This window comes from Homarus americanus, unplaced genomic scaffold (genome assembly GCF_018991925.1).
Source record: "Homarus americanus isolate GMGI-L3 unplaced genomic scaffold, GMGI_Hamer_2.0 scaffold57980, whole genome shotgun sequence".
Taxonomy (NCBI): domain Eukaryota; kingdom Metazoa; phylum Arthropoda; class Malacostraca; order Decapoda; family Nephropidae; genus Homarus; species Homarus americanus.
Genome location: NW_024716703.1, coordinates 13,037,717 through 13,059,134, shown reverse-complemented (window position 1 = coordinate 13,059,134; position 21,418 = coordinate 13,037,717). Strand labels below are relative to the sequence as shown.

Sequence of the window (21,418 nt, the reverse complement as noted above, 5' to 3'; positions counted from 1 at the left end):
TGCCTTTTTATGAACAAATTCCAACCATCAACTCATCCATTGCAGGGTCTCAAATGTTTCTCTTACTTTAACAACACAACATACACACATCCTTTCTCACCGAATTATTTATTTTTATTTGTTATTACAGGTATTATTATTATTTTTATTATCCTCCCCCCACTGACCTGTGCCCGGGTGAGCTAATCCCCATAAAAAAAAATAGATGTGCCTATAGGTTGTTTCATTGTAATTCCTCATGCACCAAGATTAACATTGGTGCACCTTATAAGTACAAAAAATGCTTTAACTGTAGGAAAAATCTACATAATCACAGATTACTTCACTCATCATCTGTTAAATGCCAAGAAACATTAACATTTTACTCCAAAAATTATGATGGATTTGTTTCATAAATGGGAAAAACTCTGATTGTAAACTAAAAATATTGGAAGGTGGACATGATGATAGACGGTTCACTGTCCATGCTTATACAATATTAACATTACTTTTGCAGTGGCTGATCCAGGGGTGTCTTGGGGGTCCTGAAACCCCCTTTTCATCAGAAAATTCCAATACTTTTTCTTTAATGCATTAATGTACTCGGACACTTTTGTCCAGTAAAAATTAATTACTATTGACCTCAGAATATCTCTTAATATCAAGTGCACATGGCTTCAAAATGCCCATGATATTAGTCAGATACAAAAATAAAGAGGGGGGGGGGCCTAACAACCTCTCCCCCCCTCCTCCCTCCAGTTGGGTCAGCTCACTGGGCTTGTCATGTTCCCCCACCCATAACTTTTGGGATCCCCCCTTTTGATATTCCTGGATCCACCCCTGTTTTGGGTTAGGTAGGATATAAATTTCACTGGGTTGGCCTGTAGAAAAATACCTAAGTTGTAATGCGCCCCATGACTGAGGAAAGGTTGCCCATACCCGATGTACATCATGAAACTACTAAATGTGAGTAACCCATTGAAAAAAATTTTTCCAATATGTACTTACCTTGTATACCCAGTATAGTACTTACATTATCCAAGGTTTTGCTTCTTCAGTTTGATGTAATTATAGTTTAAGGTGCTCTACTTTTCAACATGTCTTTATTTAGCATATATTACTTCTTTTTTGAGGGGTGGGGTTGGAGAATGGCAATATATCTTTATACTTGTACATTTAAGAAAATGTGCAGAATTTGCTTACAAGTCAACAGTATCAACCCAAGTGTTCACTGCATTCTTGTTAATTTGGATACGAACAACCGCCAATACGAACGGGGTTCAACTTGAAATTTACAGCATTTTATTTACAGTACCTAATGACTTATTTTTTTACTTTCAATTACTGTATTTTGTCATTCTATTTCTTCTCTCGTCTTAAATTAAGTGATTTTAGATATATATATATATAAGGACTTGGGCTATGATAGAGTGAGTACAAATCTAACTTATGAACATACTCAGGATTGCACAGTAATAATTATAAATAGAATATTTGTCGCTTGGAATAATGAAAATTTTGGGGAACGATCTGAATAAGGCCCAAAAACTGAACAGAAGACAAACTAATACAAAAATTTGGAAATTGTCTAAAGATATGTAAAAATATTCCAAACTCGGTTAATTCGCATTTTTCAGTAATTCAAATTACCCAGACCAATGTCGTATCCATAAATTTGCTGAGGGGTTTGGAGTTGAGACTGAACTAAACATACTGAACTATTGTTGAAATATGAGATAATTAATATTTTTCAATTACATTTTTGTGGTTAGTGATGCTTTTATTTTTATATACTGTACTTTATAATCATTATTAGTGTTTCTTTTTTTGGTAAAAATGGTATATTTTGAACAATTTATTAGCTCTAAGGGGGAGGAGGGTGCGATCGCCAACTCTTCCAGAGGCCTGTGACCCAGAACCAATTTTTCTTCGAATTAACGAGGGTATAATGTACAAACAAACATGGCTTTTCAAGGTCTTCTTTGGAGAAATGCAAAATATTTCCAAAAAACTTATCAATTCCCAAAGAACACATGGTACATAATTTCTTTTCAAGCTTTCACCTTTAACGCTTGGAGGAATACCTCGCTATTCACAACCCTGCTTAACTGCAATTTATATTTTAGTACCCTTAATCAATATTCGCAAAGCATATCGCATTTATTCAAAAATAAAAAAATTACGATACCCTACAGTAATATTTCAAACCAGGCAGGCTAGCCACAGCCTTCATATTCCAACTTGAATGGACCAGCGTGCTTTAGAAATTAATAAACTTCAATGGGTCAGAGCGTGCATGTGAAAATTCACATGCGGGAGACAGGCACCCCACACTTGTAGCTCTACTTCAAAACTGCTGCATAAAAAAAGAGCAGGGTGAAACTATTGCCAACTGGCAAAGCGGTACTTTTCCTTTAATTTAATTAGTATAATTTTTATATATTCCTCATGTATACTGGTACTACAGTATACAGCTCCTCCCAGACTTACGACCAACTCGATTTACGATCACCCGGACATACGACCGCCTCAGTCGTACCAAAATGTTGTCAAATTACGTATTTTCTAGTCCCAACATCTGTGATTGCACTGTGTACTGACAAAATTTTCGTTTGTAATTCACTTTAAAATGGCTGGCAAGCTTAAAAGTGAGTTTTGTAGCACTGAGAAGAAAGAGAGACACCCATTTTAGATTTTCTATGTATTATTTAAGCATTATCGACTTATGACCTGGATTTGGGTCCCTAACCCCGTCGTAAGTCGGGGAGGAGCTGTACATGCGACCCTGGTCCTTAATAGTCTTGCATAATGAGGAGCATAAACTGAAAAATAAAGGGTGTCTATAATTTATACACCTGATTATGAAGCTCAATAAAAATTTTGCTGTAAAAGATATCATAAAACGGTTTGTTGCAATTAATAAAGCAACTCGGGTAATCTTTTGACATTAATGTGGCAGGACTGCTTTCAGGGTGAATTGTGACAGTCCAGCATTTTTTGACTAATGTTTTCAGCGATGAATCAACCTTCCACCTGTCTGTTAACACACACAATTGCTACTTATGGGGATCAGAAAATCCCCATTCATTTCTTGAACACTGCATTACAGTTCCAAATTTCATAGATATGCTTGAATTTTATGCTGTACCTCAGCTGGAAGACATGCAGCCCTATGTGTTCTTCTTTCAACAAGATGGGGCACCGCCACACTGGGGGTTTACAAATGTGCGATTTCCTCATGAAAACTTCCCATTCCGTGGCCTCCTCGTTCCCTGGACATCACGCCTATGGATTTCTTTTTATGTGGCTATGTCAAGAACAAGGTGTATGCGATAAAGGTTAATAACATCACAGAGTTAAAACACCAGATTGAAGAGGCACTGGCTTCCATCATGCTAGACATGCTTCAATGACTGGAATTAAATCAACTGGTGTCTTGATATTCTACGTGCTACCAAGGGGGCCCATGTGGAGGTTTACTGAAGTGCAGTTACACGTGCCAAAAGATTACCCGAGTTGCTTTATTAATTGCAACAAGCCGTTTTATGATATCTTTTACAGTAAAATTTTTATTGAGCTTCATAATCAGGAGTATAAATTATAGACACCCTGTATATGAAAGTTGCTGGCTGGGAATGCATCCCCTCCTATTTACATTAATTCTTATAGGGAAAATTGACCCAACATTCAGTTTCATTAATTGCAATGAGTTTCAGGAAAACATCTCATGATAACCGAGGTACTTCTGTATGTAGGATCCGATTCATTAATGCCGACATACGTCACATTTTAAATGAATCTCTACATAATTTAATTTTGTATATTCATAAGTATGCATGTCTGAAGTAAAAACAATAAGTGACAAGATCATACTGACATTCACTCTTATCTGGGTTGAGTATATGCAATATCCACTTTTTTCTCACACTATTTGTTTAAGAACTTCATCTCATATCAGTAAATATCAATATTTTTCATATTATTTGTTTGAGTACCTTCTTGTTTCATTAAACATAATTCTTTTCTCTTACCATTAGTCTGAAGACTCTTCTTAGAAATGATCAATTAACCATTAATTATGAGATATTACACATTACACAAGTCAGTGAGTGACCCACTGTTACACTATTTTAGAGGGTTACTTCAGGAAACAGGCATTCAAACACTTCCTAACTCACTTGGAATCCCATAATTCATACATAAAAACTGTCAATGTAGAATGGAAAGACATGTCATACTTTTCTTTCCTTAGATTTTTTACTGAAGATAAAGAACCATAGTTTAAGGAGTGATAGCAAGGTATACTAAGTTTCATTCAAGATAAGTGGCAGCCAATCACCTTGCAAGAAATTAATCTCAAGAAACTGCATGAGAAAACTGAAGTTATGTGATCTCAGCAGTTTTTGGAGTATAGTGCATGTAAGAAAACTCCAATATAGATAGCTCAAAATAAGCAGCAAAGGTGATAGTAATGATAAAAATAAGTGTCAGTGGTGTCCTCACAATATCTGAGATACCACAGTTCTATCACTAATATTGTGAGGCTTTGGTGTAGGGAGACTCGTAGTTATCATTAGGAGAGCAGATTGGCACTGCAGAAGTTGGTGTCTGAAGGAAGGGTGGAAAAAAGAACAAGAATTAGAGTAGATATGTAGGCTTTATGTGGTCAACCAAGCACCTCTACAATGAAATACAAATACAGCTGAGTAGTAGTAGTAGTAGTAATAGAATGGAACAGTGATATGACTAACACACCAAGTAGTAGTACACGAGAGTGGTACATTTACAAACACATATAAGAGAAATGTATGCAGGATCAAGTGGTAGTAGATACGGCTGGTACAGGAGGCAGGATAGTGGCTAGTGTTCTAGAGACATGGCCAGGTGACACTAGGGAACTAACTTGGCAACCCTTGGCATACTGACTACAAAATATCAGCCAACACTGGCCTGAGGTGTTGCCAAAAAAGTATATATACTGTATATAAAATAAAGTTCAAAATAAGATGAAAAACAAAAAACAATAATAGAAAAAAAAAATATGGTCCTTAAGTAAAAAAAATCAGGCAAATACCTGAAGCTAACTCCTCAAAACATTTCTCAAGATGTCATGATAGTGGGTGCATCAATCAAACTCACTCCTGAACAAAGGAACATTTCCAGGACAGTAAAACATGACAACTTGAGAACAAAACAAAAAATTATATATTACACAAGAAATATACTGAAAGGATACAGAACAGGGTTAGTGGCCTAGCATGACCCAAACTGACCTAGCATTAATGTTGAGAGAAGAGAGAGAGAAGAGACAGAGCAGGATATCCAGGGGCTGAAAAGATGAGGTACCAGTAGCTCTAAACACATTAATAGAGCAATAGTAGTAGTAATAAGAGGTTTTCTTTGGGATATATCAAGATCTCCTCCAAAATAAGTAACTGCCTATGTTTAAATGTGGTGAACAGAGGGAGAGATTTACAGCAGTAACTCGAGGGCTAGAGAGAGAGTGAGAGACAAGAGAGAAAACAGCAGCAGTAGCAGCAGAGTAGCAGGCGTTAGTGTTTATAATCCTGACCTTACAAAACAGCCTCTAACCTAAACACAAACAATGGGTCAATCATAAAGATTGATGCACGCTGCTGGAGGTGCAGCCACCAAGCAGCTTGCTTGGGACTCCTAAGAACACCATCGCACAGACTTCAGTTGGAGGGCGGCTTCTTCTTGCCCTCCCTACTTGTAGGACATAGTGATATGCAAATCTATCGAAATACATATTTATTACAAAATGATAATGCTTAAACACAGTACCTGGCTCATGTTGCTCAGATCCATCCACATAGACAAATATGGTGTCTGTCGGCCTAATACCATGACAGTCCGTAATGGAACTAGCAATGTCAACACAAAATAGACAGTTTCATATCATCCTGGAATAAGATGCAGAAAATATGCATGAACACTCATCATTTCCACATTCACAATAAAAACAATTAATTTAAAACCATTTGGATTTCAAGAATACAGATTAATACATGAAGTTATTGTGGGCCTTACTAAAGAAGGTGCAATAGGAGAGTTGGTCTAGCACCCTACCCTTAGCTGTGCCTACCCCTCCCTTTACGAGGCCTGATCTGTACTGGGCTACGTCTAATTTGTTTCATATAGGTGTTTTTGTAGTGCTACGTCGCACTCTTGTAATCTCTAAGGGTGCACTGTTGTGAGTTTAAGCCCTGACAGCCAGGAGGTGAAGGAGAGGTGGGTCTGGTGAGCGAGCGAGCGAGCACTGACGAGTAAAAAGTTGATGCAAAGCTGGTCAAGGCACAACTCAGCTGTCTTTCTGGCGATGGTGATCCCTCCAGAGTTTTAAGAAGTCCGCTTCCCAGATATGGGATCACATCTGTTGTTTCAGTAGATGTCATGCGGGAGTGGCACCAGGTTCAAGCCCTACTGCTAGTGTCAGATTTATATAAATTACAATTAGAGTTTCCTAAATTCTTTGAAACAAGTCATATATAATCAAACACATTTCATAGTTTGTGCAACCTGTCATTAAAAGTGAATTCTAAAAGCAGTTCTTGGGCTAAACCTGGGGAGCACATCTGAATGATAATCATAGATACAATTGCAAGAGTAGTAAAGTATACAAGTCGGTTACATCGAAGCAGTGGGAAAAGAGAAAATTACACACTTCTAAGAAATATTACAATATCAGAAGAGTAATGTAAAGGTACTTTGTTCCCTCCAAATACAAGTATGAGGCACAAAACTTCTAGGCCTTTTTCTCAAGTGTTTCAGTCAACATTGAAACAGCTCAGCAGATGTTGTGTCAGCGGCCATTTTGGGAAGTGTGTGTGTGTGCAGGCGGGATAACCCTCATTAGTCTAATGGATCAACTGGGCTGTGGCCTTTGCGAAGGTCTCCAGAAAAGGGCTGACATAGGCAAGATGCCACCTCAAAGGGAAATTGAATTAGCATGATAAAGTGAGACCCTTGAGTTTAACTTGAGAAAGAGACCATCAGCTAGATTGAATCTTCTAAAATGGAGAAAGTAGATGACGTTCTTTTACTTTCATCATCATGACATACACGTGATTTAAACAGGAAATACAAGTTCTACACACGTAGATGTAAAAATAGTTGCTTGACTGCACCCAAGGAAGTTGGAGTAGGTCGAATTGATGAATACAAGGACGCAGCAGGTCTAGGCAGAGAGTACAGGGTACAACATTTCCTCACGCTACCACATCAGTAAAGTTTTCCTTATGCTCGCTACCACATCCACAAAGTATGTCCGAGCTGACCAATGACCGACGTGTGCCACACTGTGAATATCACATAGAAAGGCACCACAGTTGTACAAAAATAGTCTCTGAAACTGATATGTGCAAATTAGTGTTTACTAGCCTTCCCAGTGTGGTCCAATTTAGCAGTTGATCTGGTGATACCCTTCGATCTTAGTAGAGCACACCCTCATCCAAGCTCCTAATCAGCTTTACAAAAAATACTTCAAACTACACTACTTGGCATACATGTGCCCAGAATTACGAGTCAATAACTCACTTCTAGGTCTTGAGTAATTATATAGACCTTGTGTACCACACTAGATGCCTAAGAAGTTTTTTCTGGGATTGTCTTGTCGCAAGTTTCAGACAGATGGGACACTAGTGTTGGGTTGTCAGGGGGGCAGGGGCACTTGCTTCTAATTTAAAGCCCTGTAGAAATACTGTTATGTGACATTTCTAGGAGAGAGAGCATGGGAAGAGAGGGAACCTTGACATTCTTATGCATGCAAAAGTTTTAGTTTAGGGATTTAAAGGGAGAAAAAGGGGGAACCCCCTCCCCCCTCCTGGCATGGGGGTGACGGGAAGCAAGTGATGATGATGGGAATGCTACAGTGCACTGCCTTGCCCTCCAGCAACCAGCTATGAGATACTGCCAACTTCCTGGGTGCATGGCTCAACCTTTGTGCTTCTTGCATTTTTTTTTTAGGTAATTTTTAGATAAATAACAAATAATACTTTGTATATCATCATTAATAAAAGCTAATCAAATTTCCTATTGGCTACATACACTGAACAACAATTAATGAATGCCACGACATGGGGGGGGGAGAGCCCACCCACAGACTGGCCAGGTGGCAGAGAGGGGTGGGGGAGAAGCCCGCTCAGGTACAGTCCGCTCACTGCCCCTAGCTAACGTGCTACCTTAGGCAAACCTTGAGTCAACTCTCAGTCTTCAAGAGGTTAGCACAAGGTAAACCTACTCTTCAGTTTAGATATACATTAGGAATACTTATGGGCAGCTTGTACATGAACTTCACAGGTAACGTCATAAGTATCCTACACCAAATCACCTATACTCACAGCTACAGCTGCAGTCTCCTCTGGTTACCCTCAGAAGGGACCAAATGACCAACTACTGCTTGTTACAACCACAATCTGCCAATCCCACACGCCGCTCAAGGTACAGGAGGACAATAATAATTGGCATCAGCTGTTCCAGTCACTGCTTGTATTAAAACTGGGCACAACAACCACAGCCCCTGTCTGCCTACCCTACAAACATTGGAATCATCGAGCAAATGGTAAAGAAGACTTTTTCAAAGTTGGAATGATCAAGAGAAAAATCCCAGACGGAAGAGTTGATCAAGAAAAGGATTGATATCAGTTTACACTTTGGAGACGTCAAAAATGCAAAAATATATACTTTCATAACACTGACATTGTGAGATAAATTACCATATTAACACTTCTATAATAGGTCCTCCATTTTGTCCGAAAATATGAATTGTGTGAGAATTTTAATGGCTACTTTTCATTAATAATAATTTAGCCTCATCTCTTCTCCCCAAATTTCAATTATTCTTACACAATCTAGCTCTAACATGTATCACTTGCAAAACACTTAAAATAAAAAGAGCTACCATGTTTTAAAAAGAATCAATTCTGGCTCATGCTAGCTGAGGTTTAACACTAAGTCCTTGGCAATCTCAGAGAGCACGAGGAACCACTGCAGTAATACTAGTACCAGAGGTCTACTCTCACCCACAACTGGGGCAAGACCACCCCTAATACTGTGTAAACCTTCACCTTACATACAAAAGACATTCAGGCTGTCCGGCAGAATTTACTTGTAGCAAAATGTACACAGGTATTGGTCACCCAAATACCCAAACCATGTGTGGGTACACAAAATAAAATTAAACTCCAAATTGAGTTCCATTAGCTAAATTGTATCTCTTCCTGAATTAGCTCATTTATCATCTCTCTCACTTGTACGTAAATATTTCTAGGTCCTGCCTCCTTACAGTGTAACACATTTGGTTAAGCTAGGTATAATTATATTAATAAAAATGCCATGCCCTTAAGGTAAAAAAGTGCCGGTTCCATCCAGGCTGCCGGCAAGTGGGATAAATTAACCCTGGGATCCCATTTCCTTAGGACTGTGCCTCAGGGTTCACTTGGCCCTGGGATGTTTAGTTCCTGCAGATGTTTGATCCCAAGGGAGGTACCCCTCAACCTGCTGTAATGGTTGGGCTGTTTATATGGTGCTCTTGCTGAAACTCACACGTAGGTGAGAGGAATCGCTCAGCTGGAAGTTGTGCATTTTCTGTAAAACAAAAATACTGAAAATTATGTGGAATACAAATATTGCCCACTTTATATCTATAATCGATAGGCCTATCTGGCTAAAGCTGCCTAAAAATATAATATTCAGTAATATCTCCATTAGCCGGAATCCCCCTTAACCGGAACTGAAATTTTCTCTGAAAATCGTTCCCAAAGCTAGAATTTTCCTGAAAATTCCGGCTTTGGGAACAATTTTACGAGGGGCACATTTTCTGGAAAAATCCGAGAAAGTTCTCCCAGTACCTGGAAAATTCCAGGGATGGGGATTTTTTCCAGGTTTGAGAAATGAAAATCAGGCGCATTTTCCAGAAATTCTGAGGAAATTTTCCCTGGACCCGGAAACTTCCGGGAATGAGGTTTTTCGAGCTTTGAGAGAGTCATCTTGTTACCCGGAAATCTCTCAATCCTGGAAGTGCTCTGCACCAATTGTTATGGCTAACGGAGATATCACTGTACACTACAGTAAAACCTCGATACACCAGACTTCACTTTTTTCGGACTCTCTGGGGTGCTCTGAACTGCCCGTCTATTCAACATAAATAATTTTAAAAAGTCGGATGGTTTGTGTTCATACGTAAGATTGAACGTCTGTCTGTGGATGTCTCTGTCCGAGTCCTCGTTACCTACACTCATTTATGTGAACTTATGTAGAGTATGTATTATCTTTAACAGGGATACTTGAGGGTTTTAAGAAATGGGTTAACAAACAACCACAATAACTCAGTGATAAATGTGGAATTCTTTTTTGGGGAAAGTTGATTATTTTATGAAAATATTTTAACCCAGTACTAAATGAATCTATATGAGATGAGAAATATGGTGAAATCTTTATAGTACTGTATAGTATACAGTTTTCTCTTTATTCATAAAACAAATTCTGCGGGTACTTACATACAACACTTTACAGTACAGCTCCTCCCCGACATATGACCGCCTCAGTCGTACCAAAATTTTGTCAAATTATGTATTTTCGAGTCCCAACGTCAGTGATTGCGCTGTGTACTGTACTGACAGAATTGTCGTTTGTAATTCACTTTAAAATGGCTGGCAAGCTTAACAGTGAGAGTTTTGTGGTGCCGAGAAGAAAAAGAGACACCCATTTTAGATTTTCTATGTATTGTTTTCGCATTTTCGACTTACGACCATTTCGACTTATGACCTGGATTTGGGTTCCTAACCCCGTCACGTCGGGGAGGAGCTGTACTTTACAATCATATCAGTGAAAACAGTTGTGACAACCAGACTTGAAGTCTGATTTTCAACCCAGAGAGTTCTCTCTCTTTTTTTTTGTTTTAGTAGAAGTTATAGTTTTACTAACCTTGTCATGCACTTAAAGACTTAAGTTGTTTAAGTGCAGTAATAACATTATAGCAACTGATCTTGAAGCAGTCTAGATAAGCCGTGTTATCCCACCCCCCTTAGATTCACCTTTTTTTTAAGTTTTGCATTTTCCAGACTGGGGTCTGCCCTAATTAGTCTGGTGTATTGAGGTTTTACTGTATACAAATACTGGATTAAAATCTACACCACTCCAGAAGTTATAAGAGCAGGAACAAAATAATATTCTAACCCTGGACTCGAGATTAATTCAAAGAACAGTAAACCCTTGTTATTGGCAGGGGTTAGGTTCCAAGGAATGGCGTGAATAGGCAAAACCGCAAAAAACAACTTATAGTACCTTAGTGCGCTACTGCATACCTATACCAAACAACTGATCAGCAACGGCAGCATTCACCCCCTCTTTTAACTTATCTAATAATTCAACTTTCTTTGTCAGGGTCATCACTGACTTCTGCCTCTTACATTTCACTCCACTAGCATCACTTGCACTAGGCAGTCTGTTAGGGGCCATTTCACACAAACACTAAGGTTTTGAGAGTACAACATGAGATGCTGCATGGGGTGACTTCTTGTGCTGTGGGAAAAGGCTCGCAAGCTAGCCACCACCATAGTCACCATCTGCTTACCGCGAATTGTCGAAATCGTGAATAGCAAACCCGCAAATGGCAAGGGTCTACTGTACAGTAATGAACAATACCAAAAACCTATAATATACTACAACCAATGCAAGTCCTCCTCATTTATGCTGACTTTACACGAGCAATATTAACATTTATATGGTTTACTTTGAATTAACCAAATTTTGTTTATGCCAAGCTAAGGCTTGCATGTGCACTGTCATTTTTTCTGTGTGTAATGCATCTTATTGAGTCACAAAGCACCTGTAGCCTGTTGTTCTACTTGCTTGCTTGAATTTATCTTTTCTCTACTGAAAAATGTGATAGCTCCCCCAAAGTGTCCTTCTAGTTCTGTTACAAGTAAAGAAGCCCAGAAGATGTCTATACAGATGTTAACACAAAAAACTAAGTTGGAGATACAGCATTGACAAAGTCTTGCAAAATGATGAAACAGTTTAAGGATCTGGCAAACACATGTGCTATCAGAAGAATACAAAGTATTGTTAAACAGTCTACAATATTTTCAACAATGATGACAATAGTAAGGAACCCAGTCTTAGAAAACACCCCCCAAAAATTAAAGTGATGTGCCAAGTTCTGCCATCATTTGTTAAAGTACAAAATACCTGTCATAATGGAGAGTATACTCCTCTATAATATTCATTCAATAATGTCTGTATCTACTTAGTTACATAATTGTTATTAATGTATGCACAAAACTTAATTAAGTACGAAATACTGTACAGGGGGTATTGTCAAAATGGGGACTGGTTGCAGTTGGGATGTATCCCTCTTTTACTAGTGAACCTGTTTTGTTTATGACAGTTTAACATAGTAGCAGAACTCTCGGCATGAATGAGGGTTCCCCATACACAATCCATTATTGTAAAACCTGACCATTCTAGATCTCATTTTCACTGAAGGATAACAACTGAACGTAGTTACTTTCATCTCAAAAGGCTATAAAATATTATTTGTTGCAAAAGATACATTATCTGATTCTAGAAGAATATTCTCTAACAGTAAGTTTACCCTTTTATCTAGTAGTATTACTGGTAGTTATTTTAGGAGTATATTACTCTCTAAGTACTTGGCACATTTTAGAGTTCAACTTACAAATTATGAGGTTTGTGTATGCAATACTTACAATGAGTGCAGCAATGGCTTCCTCTACTGAACCAAGCTGAATCAGGGCCATCTTCCTGTCCTTACTGAAATTGTAAAAAAAAAATAATAATAATAATAAATAAATAAATAAAAATAATAATAATACAATAATCATAATGATAACTATCACAACAGAAGACACTGAAACCTATTTTTTTAATTAATGAGTATTATTCATTTAGGACTTTCTTAACTTAATGATTCTCTTCCACACGTATGCAGCATATACTACTACAGGTACCAACATGTAAAGCAGAATGGCTTATGAAGATAAAAACTTAACCCCCCCATCCAATGTGGCAATAGTGCATTTTTACAAAAAATGGGGGCTGGGGAATACTAGCCGACACAAGTCGACCACTTCCTTGTGCCAAATTTCAGATTTTTTCTAAAGACAATAATGTACCACCATGCAATTTCCAGGATTATAAAGAAAACTGTAATATGAGGTAAAAGGCATATAGATATAGATCATAGAATTAGGAGCAATGAAAAAGAAATAGAACAAAGGAGGCATATTCAACTTGAGCATGTGAGGCAGTACAGGTTTAACAAAAGAACAACTATCAATAAATTACTAATATCACTGCATTAGTTAAAAGAAAAATGGCAATGGTTCACTTCCCAACCACATGATTTTTTTTTTGCTACTTACGGGAAGAACTTGAATGCCTTAACAGAAGCGCCTGCATGAGTAAAGGCTTCCTTAATTTGTTCCTCATCGACAGTGGGTGGGATGTTGGACAGATGCAAAGTAGCACTAGGGGGGTAAATGTTCTGAAACACAACCAAAACATCAATGGTTAATATTCAAACAAGTTATGTACACAATTAAATAATACTGACTACACATTTAAATCATTTTTTAAGTTTAGTATCCATGGTGCATAAAAACAGTACATCTTCCTGTTCAAGCTAGTTTAAATCTTGTTCCACAACTGTGTAAACCAAACACAAAGATTATGAAAGACAACTAGTCAACATTATGCATTTATTTTTCCTTTAATGAGTTACTGTACTGAAAAAGATCCCCAGCCTGAGGAGTATAACTGTCAAATCAAACACTAATAAGGAATCTAAAACACACCTGGTAGTTCTTAGAGCCTGGCTTCTTGAAACGGTGGAGAGGAGAATTGCTGTAGTCCTTGGTGAGACCAGCATCTGGCTGTCCTTCCTTGGGAAGCTGTACGGTCTGATGCTTGCTCAAAGTCACTCGGATCTGCTTACCCCAAGTCTTCATCTTGTCCAAATGAGAGATTGCTGCAAAATACACATTAATAACATTATAGTACTTTTGTAAATATGCAGTTCATTTTCATTAGCTTTATAAAATTAAGGTGAGGAACATTAGCTCCAGTCAGCCACATGAGAGAGACTATACAGCTTGGACAGATGACATTAAGGAATCATATCTAACCCCATAACCATGGCTTATGGCAGTAAAACAATGGTAATAACAGATGGTAAAATTTTTTGTTCACTGTTCAGTTTTCTATTTTGTAGCTACCTAAATTGCTACATTTTCCCTATATGTTGTGAGAATTTTTTTATTTAACAAAAACAGTCAGGCTGGAAGCTTTTTAAATCAACTGCTGTGCCAACACAACTAACTGCACACTTCTCCAGTTGCTCAGAGCCTCACTCAGCCAGTGCTCACTCAAAGTTAAGAACTCTTGCTCTCACAATTCCCTTCGAGTTTACCACATGCACCACCACTCGTCAAAATGTCTACACATTCAGCAATTGCTTCTTTCCAGTTCAAGTGAGGAAAAGAAGAAAAAGATGCATAATTTAGAGGAGAAAGTTGTAATTTGGGACGAACTTGACCATGGAGCGCGACAGTTGTGGCACGTTGAAATAGGGTAAATGACAGCTTGATTTATTCATCAGACTGGAGACTGACAAGATTTGTACAGCATATGTACAGCTATTCATAACAAAGACCTTCCAGTATCTACGGCCACCACAGTACAGAGTATTACAATATGGAAGCTACTTTAAAGATTTGGATTGCACAAATGCAACAAAGCTACACTAAGTGGTCTGATGAGTTTGACGGAGGCAATGGAAATTCAAGCTTGGATGCTCAAACGTGGGCAAACCAGCTAATGATGGCAAAATCACATTAAGCCAAGGTTGGCTTCACAGTTACATTAACCCGGGTGATGTACCAGAACGTCCGACTTGTGCGCCCCGGGTGACGTTCCAGAACAGCTGCCAATTTTCCCGACATTTTTTTTTTTATTACTTTTGGAAAAGATTTTTTTTTTCTCGATTTAACCCCGCGGGAGTGGGGGGGGGAGGTTACTGCCATCGGCACCTTAACCCGGGGCCAAGCTAGACAGGGTGATTCTCAATGGGGAGGCTGCACCAGCTGACACATCTGCAGTGTAAGAGAAGGGTGCAAAAAACCCATAAACACAAATTATATGTTTTATTTATTCAAGTGCATTTGAAATACTTGTTTCCTTTTTGTAGATGTTGACGTATACAGACTAGAGCATCAAGAATGGAGTTCGTTGTGCACCAAATCCATGAGATGTTGGGTTGGTCAGAGGCAGCAGGCTGTAATGTAATGTACAGTACAGCCCCCCCCTCCCCCAAGTTCGTGGATTTTTATTTCACGTTCCTCTACTATTCGCCGATGACACCCTGGATGTACCCAAGAATGTCTGTGAGTAGCTTTAAAGTTGCCGACATTTTCACGACTGGGGGACAGGGAGCCATTTGTTCTTGAGACAGTAATTTCTTTTACCTGTATTGTGAATATGTGTGTGTGTGTACACATACAAATTCACACAAAACACATACAAATAAATAATAATGGGAAATTCCTCTCACAAATAGTCAGAAACAAATTTATTAAAAATGTGAGTCTACTCTCAAGTCCATGCTTTACTACTTTATTAATAAAGCATGGACTTTAAGGTAGACTGTCACATTTCTAATAAATTTGTTTCAAATGAAATTATTTGAGAGAGTATTTTCACATTACTATTTATTTGTACGTGTTTTGTATGTGTGTGTCTACACCCACACACACACACACATATATATATACAATACAGGTAAAAGAAATAATTGTCCTAAGGGCAACCACAAAGGGAATATACATTTCTTTGTACACAAGAAAAAATATCTGCCCCACAAATGTTATTCACGGATTTGGCGATTGGTAGCCATTTTGAGAACCTACCCTCCACGAATTTGGGGGACCCCATTCAGTTTTTTTCCCTACCCTTTCTTTTTTTCCCACGGTGTACATTTCTAGATTGTGTTAAGAACACGAACCTTTTAAGAATTGTTTGGTTAATTTTTCTGGACAGAGTATTGAATTGACTGCTTATTTTTATATTGCAAATATTCTCAGCCCCTATCTCGCATAATAACTGGAGGGTACTGTATATGTATTGAAAACATTTGACATTCACCGTAATCATTTCCAAAATGAATACAGTCGGCCCTTAACATACGCGGGTTTAGCATACACGGATTGCCCCGCCGGAGGAATATTCTGTACATTGAAGTAATTGAAGTACATTCAAATCGCGCGCCATTGAACTCGCACGCAGCACCGAACACGGGACACCGCCCGCTCCCGCAACCTCACACACACACGCATAGCTCTCCCTCACTCAGTCAGTCTCGATATAACCACGCTTGTGTTGACATCAGCATTGTAGTTGCAAAAATATTACATTTCCGTGAATGTATTATATCAAGCACAGTATGAAGAGAATTTTAACCGAAAACTACTAAAAAAAACGAGTAACATATCTTGAACATCGGAAGGTTAGGTAAAGTCTTTTGTTTTCATGTAGTTTATCCTAATTTACATTGAAATGCATTACGTTTCAGCAAAACTACTATTTATTTCTGAGAATATGGAAATGTAATATTTTGCTGAAAGGACGTCCGTATTACAGTGGAAAGTGACGAAAGCAATGACTTTTGCTTTCTTTCGTTCAAAAGATGTTACCGTAATCGCTTTTCAAATGGTTTTCAGTTAAAAAACTGTTGTATTACAATAATATTCTATCCTAATTCACTTGTGATGCAACAGTTTTTTTAACTGAAAACCATTCGAAAAGCGATTACGGTAACATCTTTTGAACGAAAGAAAGCGAAAATCATTGTTCTCATCAGCAATTTTATCCCACTTTCCACTGTAATACGTACGTCATTTCAGCAAAAATATTACATTTCCATGAATGTAGTATATCAAGCACAATAAGAATAGAATATCATTGTAATATAACAGTATTTTAACCAAAAACTATTAAAAAAACGAGTAACATCTCTTGAACATCGGAAGGTTAGGTAAAGTCTTTTGTTTTCGTCATGTATTTTATCCTATTTTACATTGAAATACATCACGTTTCATCAAAACTACTACTGTATATATTTCTGAGAATATATTCATTCAGGCACAGTTTAGGTAAAATATACATGTGCTGTAACATTTTTTAATTGAAAACGATTCGAAAAACATGTATCCTCTAGCCCTGTTCAAGGAGAAGACTGGGAGGAGCTGTTTGGTGCTTAAGACGATGACAAGGAAAATGATTTTGATGGATTTTAATGAAAATATTCAGAAAGACCCTGGCACTGTCAAGGAAAGTGGCTGCTGAAGGCTTCCAGGACATGGCAGAGGACGAGATTAGGGAGCCAATTGAAGAGCACGACACTGAGCTGACCGAGGAAGATCTAAAGGAGTTAGTAGACTCAGGCGAGGAAGAGGAAGCGAAAGGGAAAGAGGATGAGGAAGAGGAAGAGCACCAAGAAATAACGTTGGAGAAGTTGGGGGAGATGACCAGGAATATTAAGGCACTGAAGAACCTGGCCTATAGTATGGACCCCTCCATGGTGCGTGCCCTGAAATTCATGTGATGGATGGATGACGTTTTTGCTCCATACAAAAACATCATGGAAGAAATGAAAAGAAAGAGACGACAACTCCCCATCACCATGTTCTTTGATCACCGAAGGAGAGATTTAACACCATCAATCAATGGCGGCAGTGAGGAAGCAGCTGAATCCACCGTCGCCCCCACTTCACCACCCGTTGTGGAATTGATTGACGATGAGCCCGATGACCCACGTCCTGTCGCCGAGGATAGGTACGGTACAGTAAAGTGAAATTGTTATCTCTTTTTTTTTTAATAGCTTTTCTTGCCATGTTTATTGTTTGTAAAAATGCACAGCACAGTACAGTTCAGTACTGTACATAGGAAGTGGAGGTGCAGTTATTCACAAAACATTTGTGTTTGTTGTCGGCAGTAGTGATGGTGAGGACGGAGCGGAGGGAGGGACATGGGAGGAGTGGTGACCTTGGATGCGGGAGCAGGGACGAGTGGAGATGCCAGCCAGTACATTACGGGCATATTAATTGTTTTTATAGCTATTTTTGCATTTTAATATCAAATACTGTACATTACGTTTCAACAAAACTACCATTTATTTCTGAGAACATGGAAATGTAATATTTTTGCTGAAATGATGTACGTATTACATTGGAAAGTGGGATAAATTGTGACGAAAGCAATGACTTTCTCTTTCTTTCGTTCAAAAGATGTTACCGTAATCGCTTTTCCAATGGTTTTCAGTTGTGGGATTATAAGGCTAATGATAGGATAGAATATTATTGTAATACAGTACGAGTACAACAAATTTTTAACTGAAAACCATTCGAAAAGCGATTACGGTAAAACCTTTTGAATAACGAAAAGCGAAAGCGAAAGTCATTGTTTTCGTCATGATTTTATCCCACTTTCCACTGTAATATGTACGTCATTCCAGCAAAAATATTATATTTCCATATTTATTTCTGAGAATACGTATATTCATTCAGTCACAGTTAAGGTAAAATATACTTGTGATGTAATATTTTAATGAAAATACGGTATCGTAGTTTTCTTTTGTTTCAAATTTAATTAACAAAGATTGATGTTTCAAATGTAATGAACAAAAATTTATGTACAGTACAGTATCTATAAATAAACTTTAATAAATGAATACTTTATGTTTTACATCATCCTGTGCTACCATACCATGGATTTGGCTACTTTGGGCTTGCTATGATGACGCAAGAGATCTGCCCTGGCAACTGTACCGACACTCACAGCTGGTGGTGCGTTGGTGCATCGTTTCCATTGTTTACTGGTAGTTCCTGGTAAATATTTTTCAACCTAACGAAACTATTACCCGTTTAGAGGTCGACCCCCAAATTTTTGCCAAATAATTTGGTCTTAAAAACTCGAACTACACACAGGTATATCCGGTAAATAAGGAAATGGGGGGGCCAGGGTTTTTTTTGGGGGAGGTGGCAGCAAAAATACGCGGATTTTTAACATCCACGGGTATCTCTGTTACGTAACCCCCGCGTATGTTAAGGGCCGACTGTACTGTATAATAGGGACAAAAAAAATGAATGACAAGAGAATAGACAGTACAGTACATCTATGGAAAAAAGCTTGAAAATATTCCATGAGTTAGTTTAAGGTATGAGATATGGAAAAGTTTACTCAGTCTTTTGTCTTAAGATTTCTAATTAAAACCAATATGAAACTACCGTAGGTGAACAAATGTGCATGAAATCCTCGATGGATAAGAAGAGAATAAGGAGCAAGACTAATGCTGACAATATATTTCAATCAAGGTGAGGCTGTCACAGCTGTGGTGCAAGGATTATGCCATTACATTTGCCAGGTAAGAAAAGGAGTTTGCCAGAACATTTATTGCTTTGGTGATGTAAGTACAGTAGAAGGTGAGGGCAGTGTTCACAGGAGACTGCCAAATGCAATGTAATGATAACTACAATTAGTATATACATTCAGATATTTTGGAATGTCAATAAAAAAAGATTAGAAATGCACTGGGAAGATGAATAAAGCAATGCACAACCATGTACAGTAGGGTCGGGATATATCGCGACCACGAAAGTTATCAACATTTTCCAACATATAGCGATAAATTTATTTTTTCGCGAAGGAAATCAGGCAGGAAATATTTCAAATGTACCGCCATAGCAAACACATGCGTTATTTGCTCACGAGAGGTGCCACCGTGGCTGCTCACCCACGCATTCACACTCGCCCGCTCAGTCTTTCCGGGTGAGTGACGAGTAAGCAGCCAACTCTGCTGCATATTGCGACTTCTAAGGCGAGTGTAAATGGGTTGCTAGTGACGTGAAAAGTGAAGTGAAGATAATGGAAAGCTTAATGGAAAAGATTTAATACTGTAACTAATATTTTTGGTTTGTTCATTTATGTAGGTGTGGGATTGTCAAGTGGGGGTGGCAGTGTGGCGCCTGCTGCCGAGTTTGGTGTTCCCGGGATGGTGCGTCAGATGCCGAGTCTGGTGATCCCGGGATGGTGCGTCAGCTGGCGAGTCTGATGTTCCCGGGATGGTATGTCAGCTGACGCCTCTGGTGTTCCTTGATATTGAAACAGCCGTTGTTTCTGAGTCTAGTGTTCATTGGTGCTTTAGTTAGTAAGAATATATACCCATTAAGTCAGGTTTAGTCACCTTTATTGGCCTCCAGAACCTAACCCTATTTTCCCCATTGATTACATGTAATTATATATCGTGATTTAGTATATAGCGACCCTACTGTACATGTAAAAACTTAACCATATTAGTGTAAATTTGATTATTGTGAAGGAAACTAGATACTTCCACTGGTGATATATTACCCTGTCACAGTTCCAATGTCAAATAAGGTAACTAAGGTCATGTCCAACATACAGTTGCCTCCATTTGTAACGGGTACAGTGGCTGGCATGTTTTGTGAGACGTGGCACCACCACCCACCAGACAGGAGGCAATGACATTCTACTTGGTAATCTACTGAATAACCATGCAGAAAATGCACATATTCATAGATAGGGGGGGGGGGGCACTGCTTATTCAGCATCCTTGGTCTAGTTACCATAACTAGGGTAGTTCTGACCATTCTGCTAGTTGTACTATGATGTAAACAAAGAGGTGCAACATCACACAAAACAAGCCAGCCACTGTACCCATTATAAATATAGGCAACTGTACCAGCAACTAACTTGCTTGCGTGTACATAGAATGACCTGATATCATCATTAAGAAGATAGAGTAATGTGTCCCAGGTATGAGTATACAGCAGCACCATGCTCCCAGGTGTGTGTCATGTGGATACAGCATCTGTTAAAATATGCATACAGTATTTAGAGAGCCCAAACTAAATAAACTGTTTTGAGTATGTCTTATGTTTTTCCTTGCAGTTCTTGGGGATATTATAGTTAAGATTAAATTTACACAGTATGCAATGGAACCTTCATCTGCACTTATATTGTCACTTAGCCTTCTTTTGCAGATAGTGCAATTTAAAAATCTTCAATGTTAGAAAATGTCACTGATATTTCTGACATTTTCTGTGGTCTGCAAGCTGCTTGACATAATGAAGAAATTCACCATATCACCACCACTTTTTCAATAAGGAATGTTGAAGAAAAGGACAACTATATCCACAACAATCAGTGAAAGTAAAGGCACTCTTCTTGATATCATGTAGAGCAAAGATGCACCCATGGCATTGTTGTCAAATGGAACATAACCTTACTCTGGTTAAGAAAATTTGATACTTCATTATTGTATGCAGGTTACATAATTCATGATATGAAACTGCAAACCAAACAGCATTTCCATTTGTGAAGA

General features: G+C 38.3%; 1 protein-coding gene across 9 annotated transcripts in view; it reads right to left on the bottom strand.

Moving 5' to 3' along the window:
• Positions 1-5,736: 5,736 nt before the first annotated feature.
• LOC121858281 (polypyrimidine tract-binding protein 1-like) overlaps positions 5,737-21,418 on the bottom strand; it is a 161,719-nt gene continuing 146,037 nt past the window's right edge. For all 9 annotated transcript variants that reach the window (XM_042354592.1, XM_042354591.1, XM_042354593.1 and 6 more), the window contains 4 exons: positions 13,818-13,990; positions 13,386-13,507; positions 12,711-12,774; positions 5,737-9,585 (listed from right to left, as the gene is read on the bottom strand). In XM_042354592.1, coding sequence (XP_042210526.1) covers positions 9,517-9,585; positions 12,711-12,774; positions 13,386-13,507; positions 13,818-13,990 — 428 coding nt within the window. In that variant the 3' untranslated portion in view covers positions 5,737-9,516. The remainder of the gene's footprint in view (positions 9,586-12,710; positions 12,775-13,385; positions 13,508-13,817; positions 13,991-21,418) is intronic.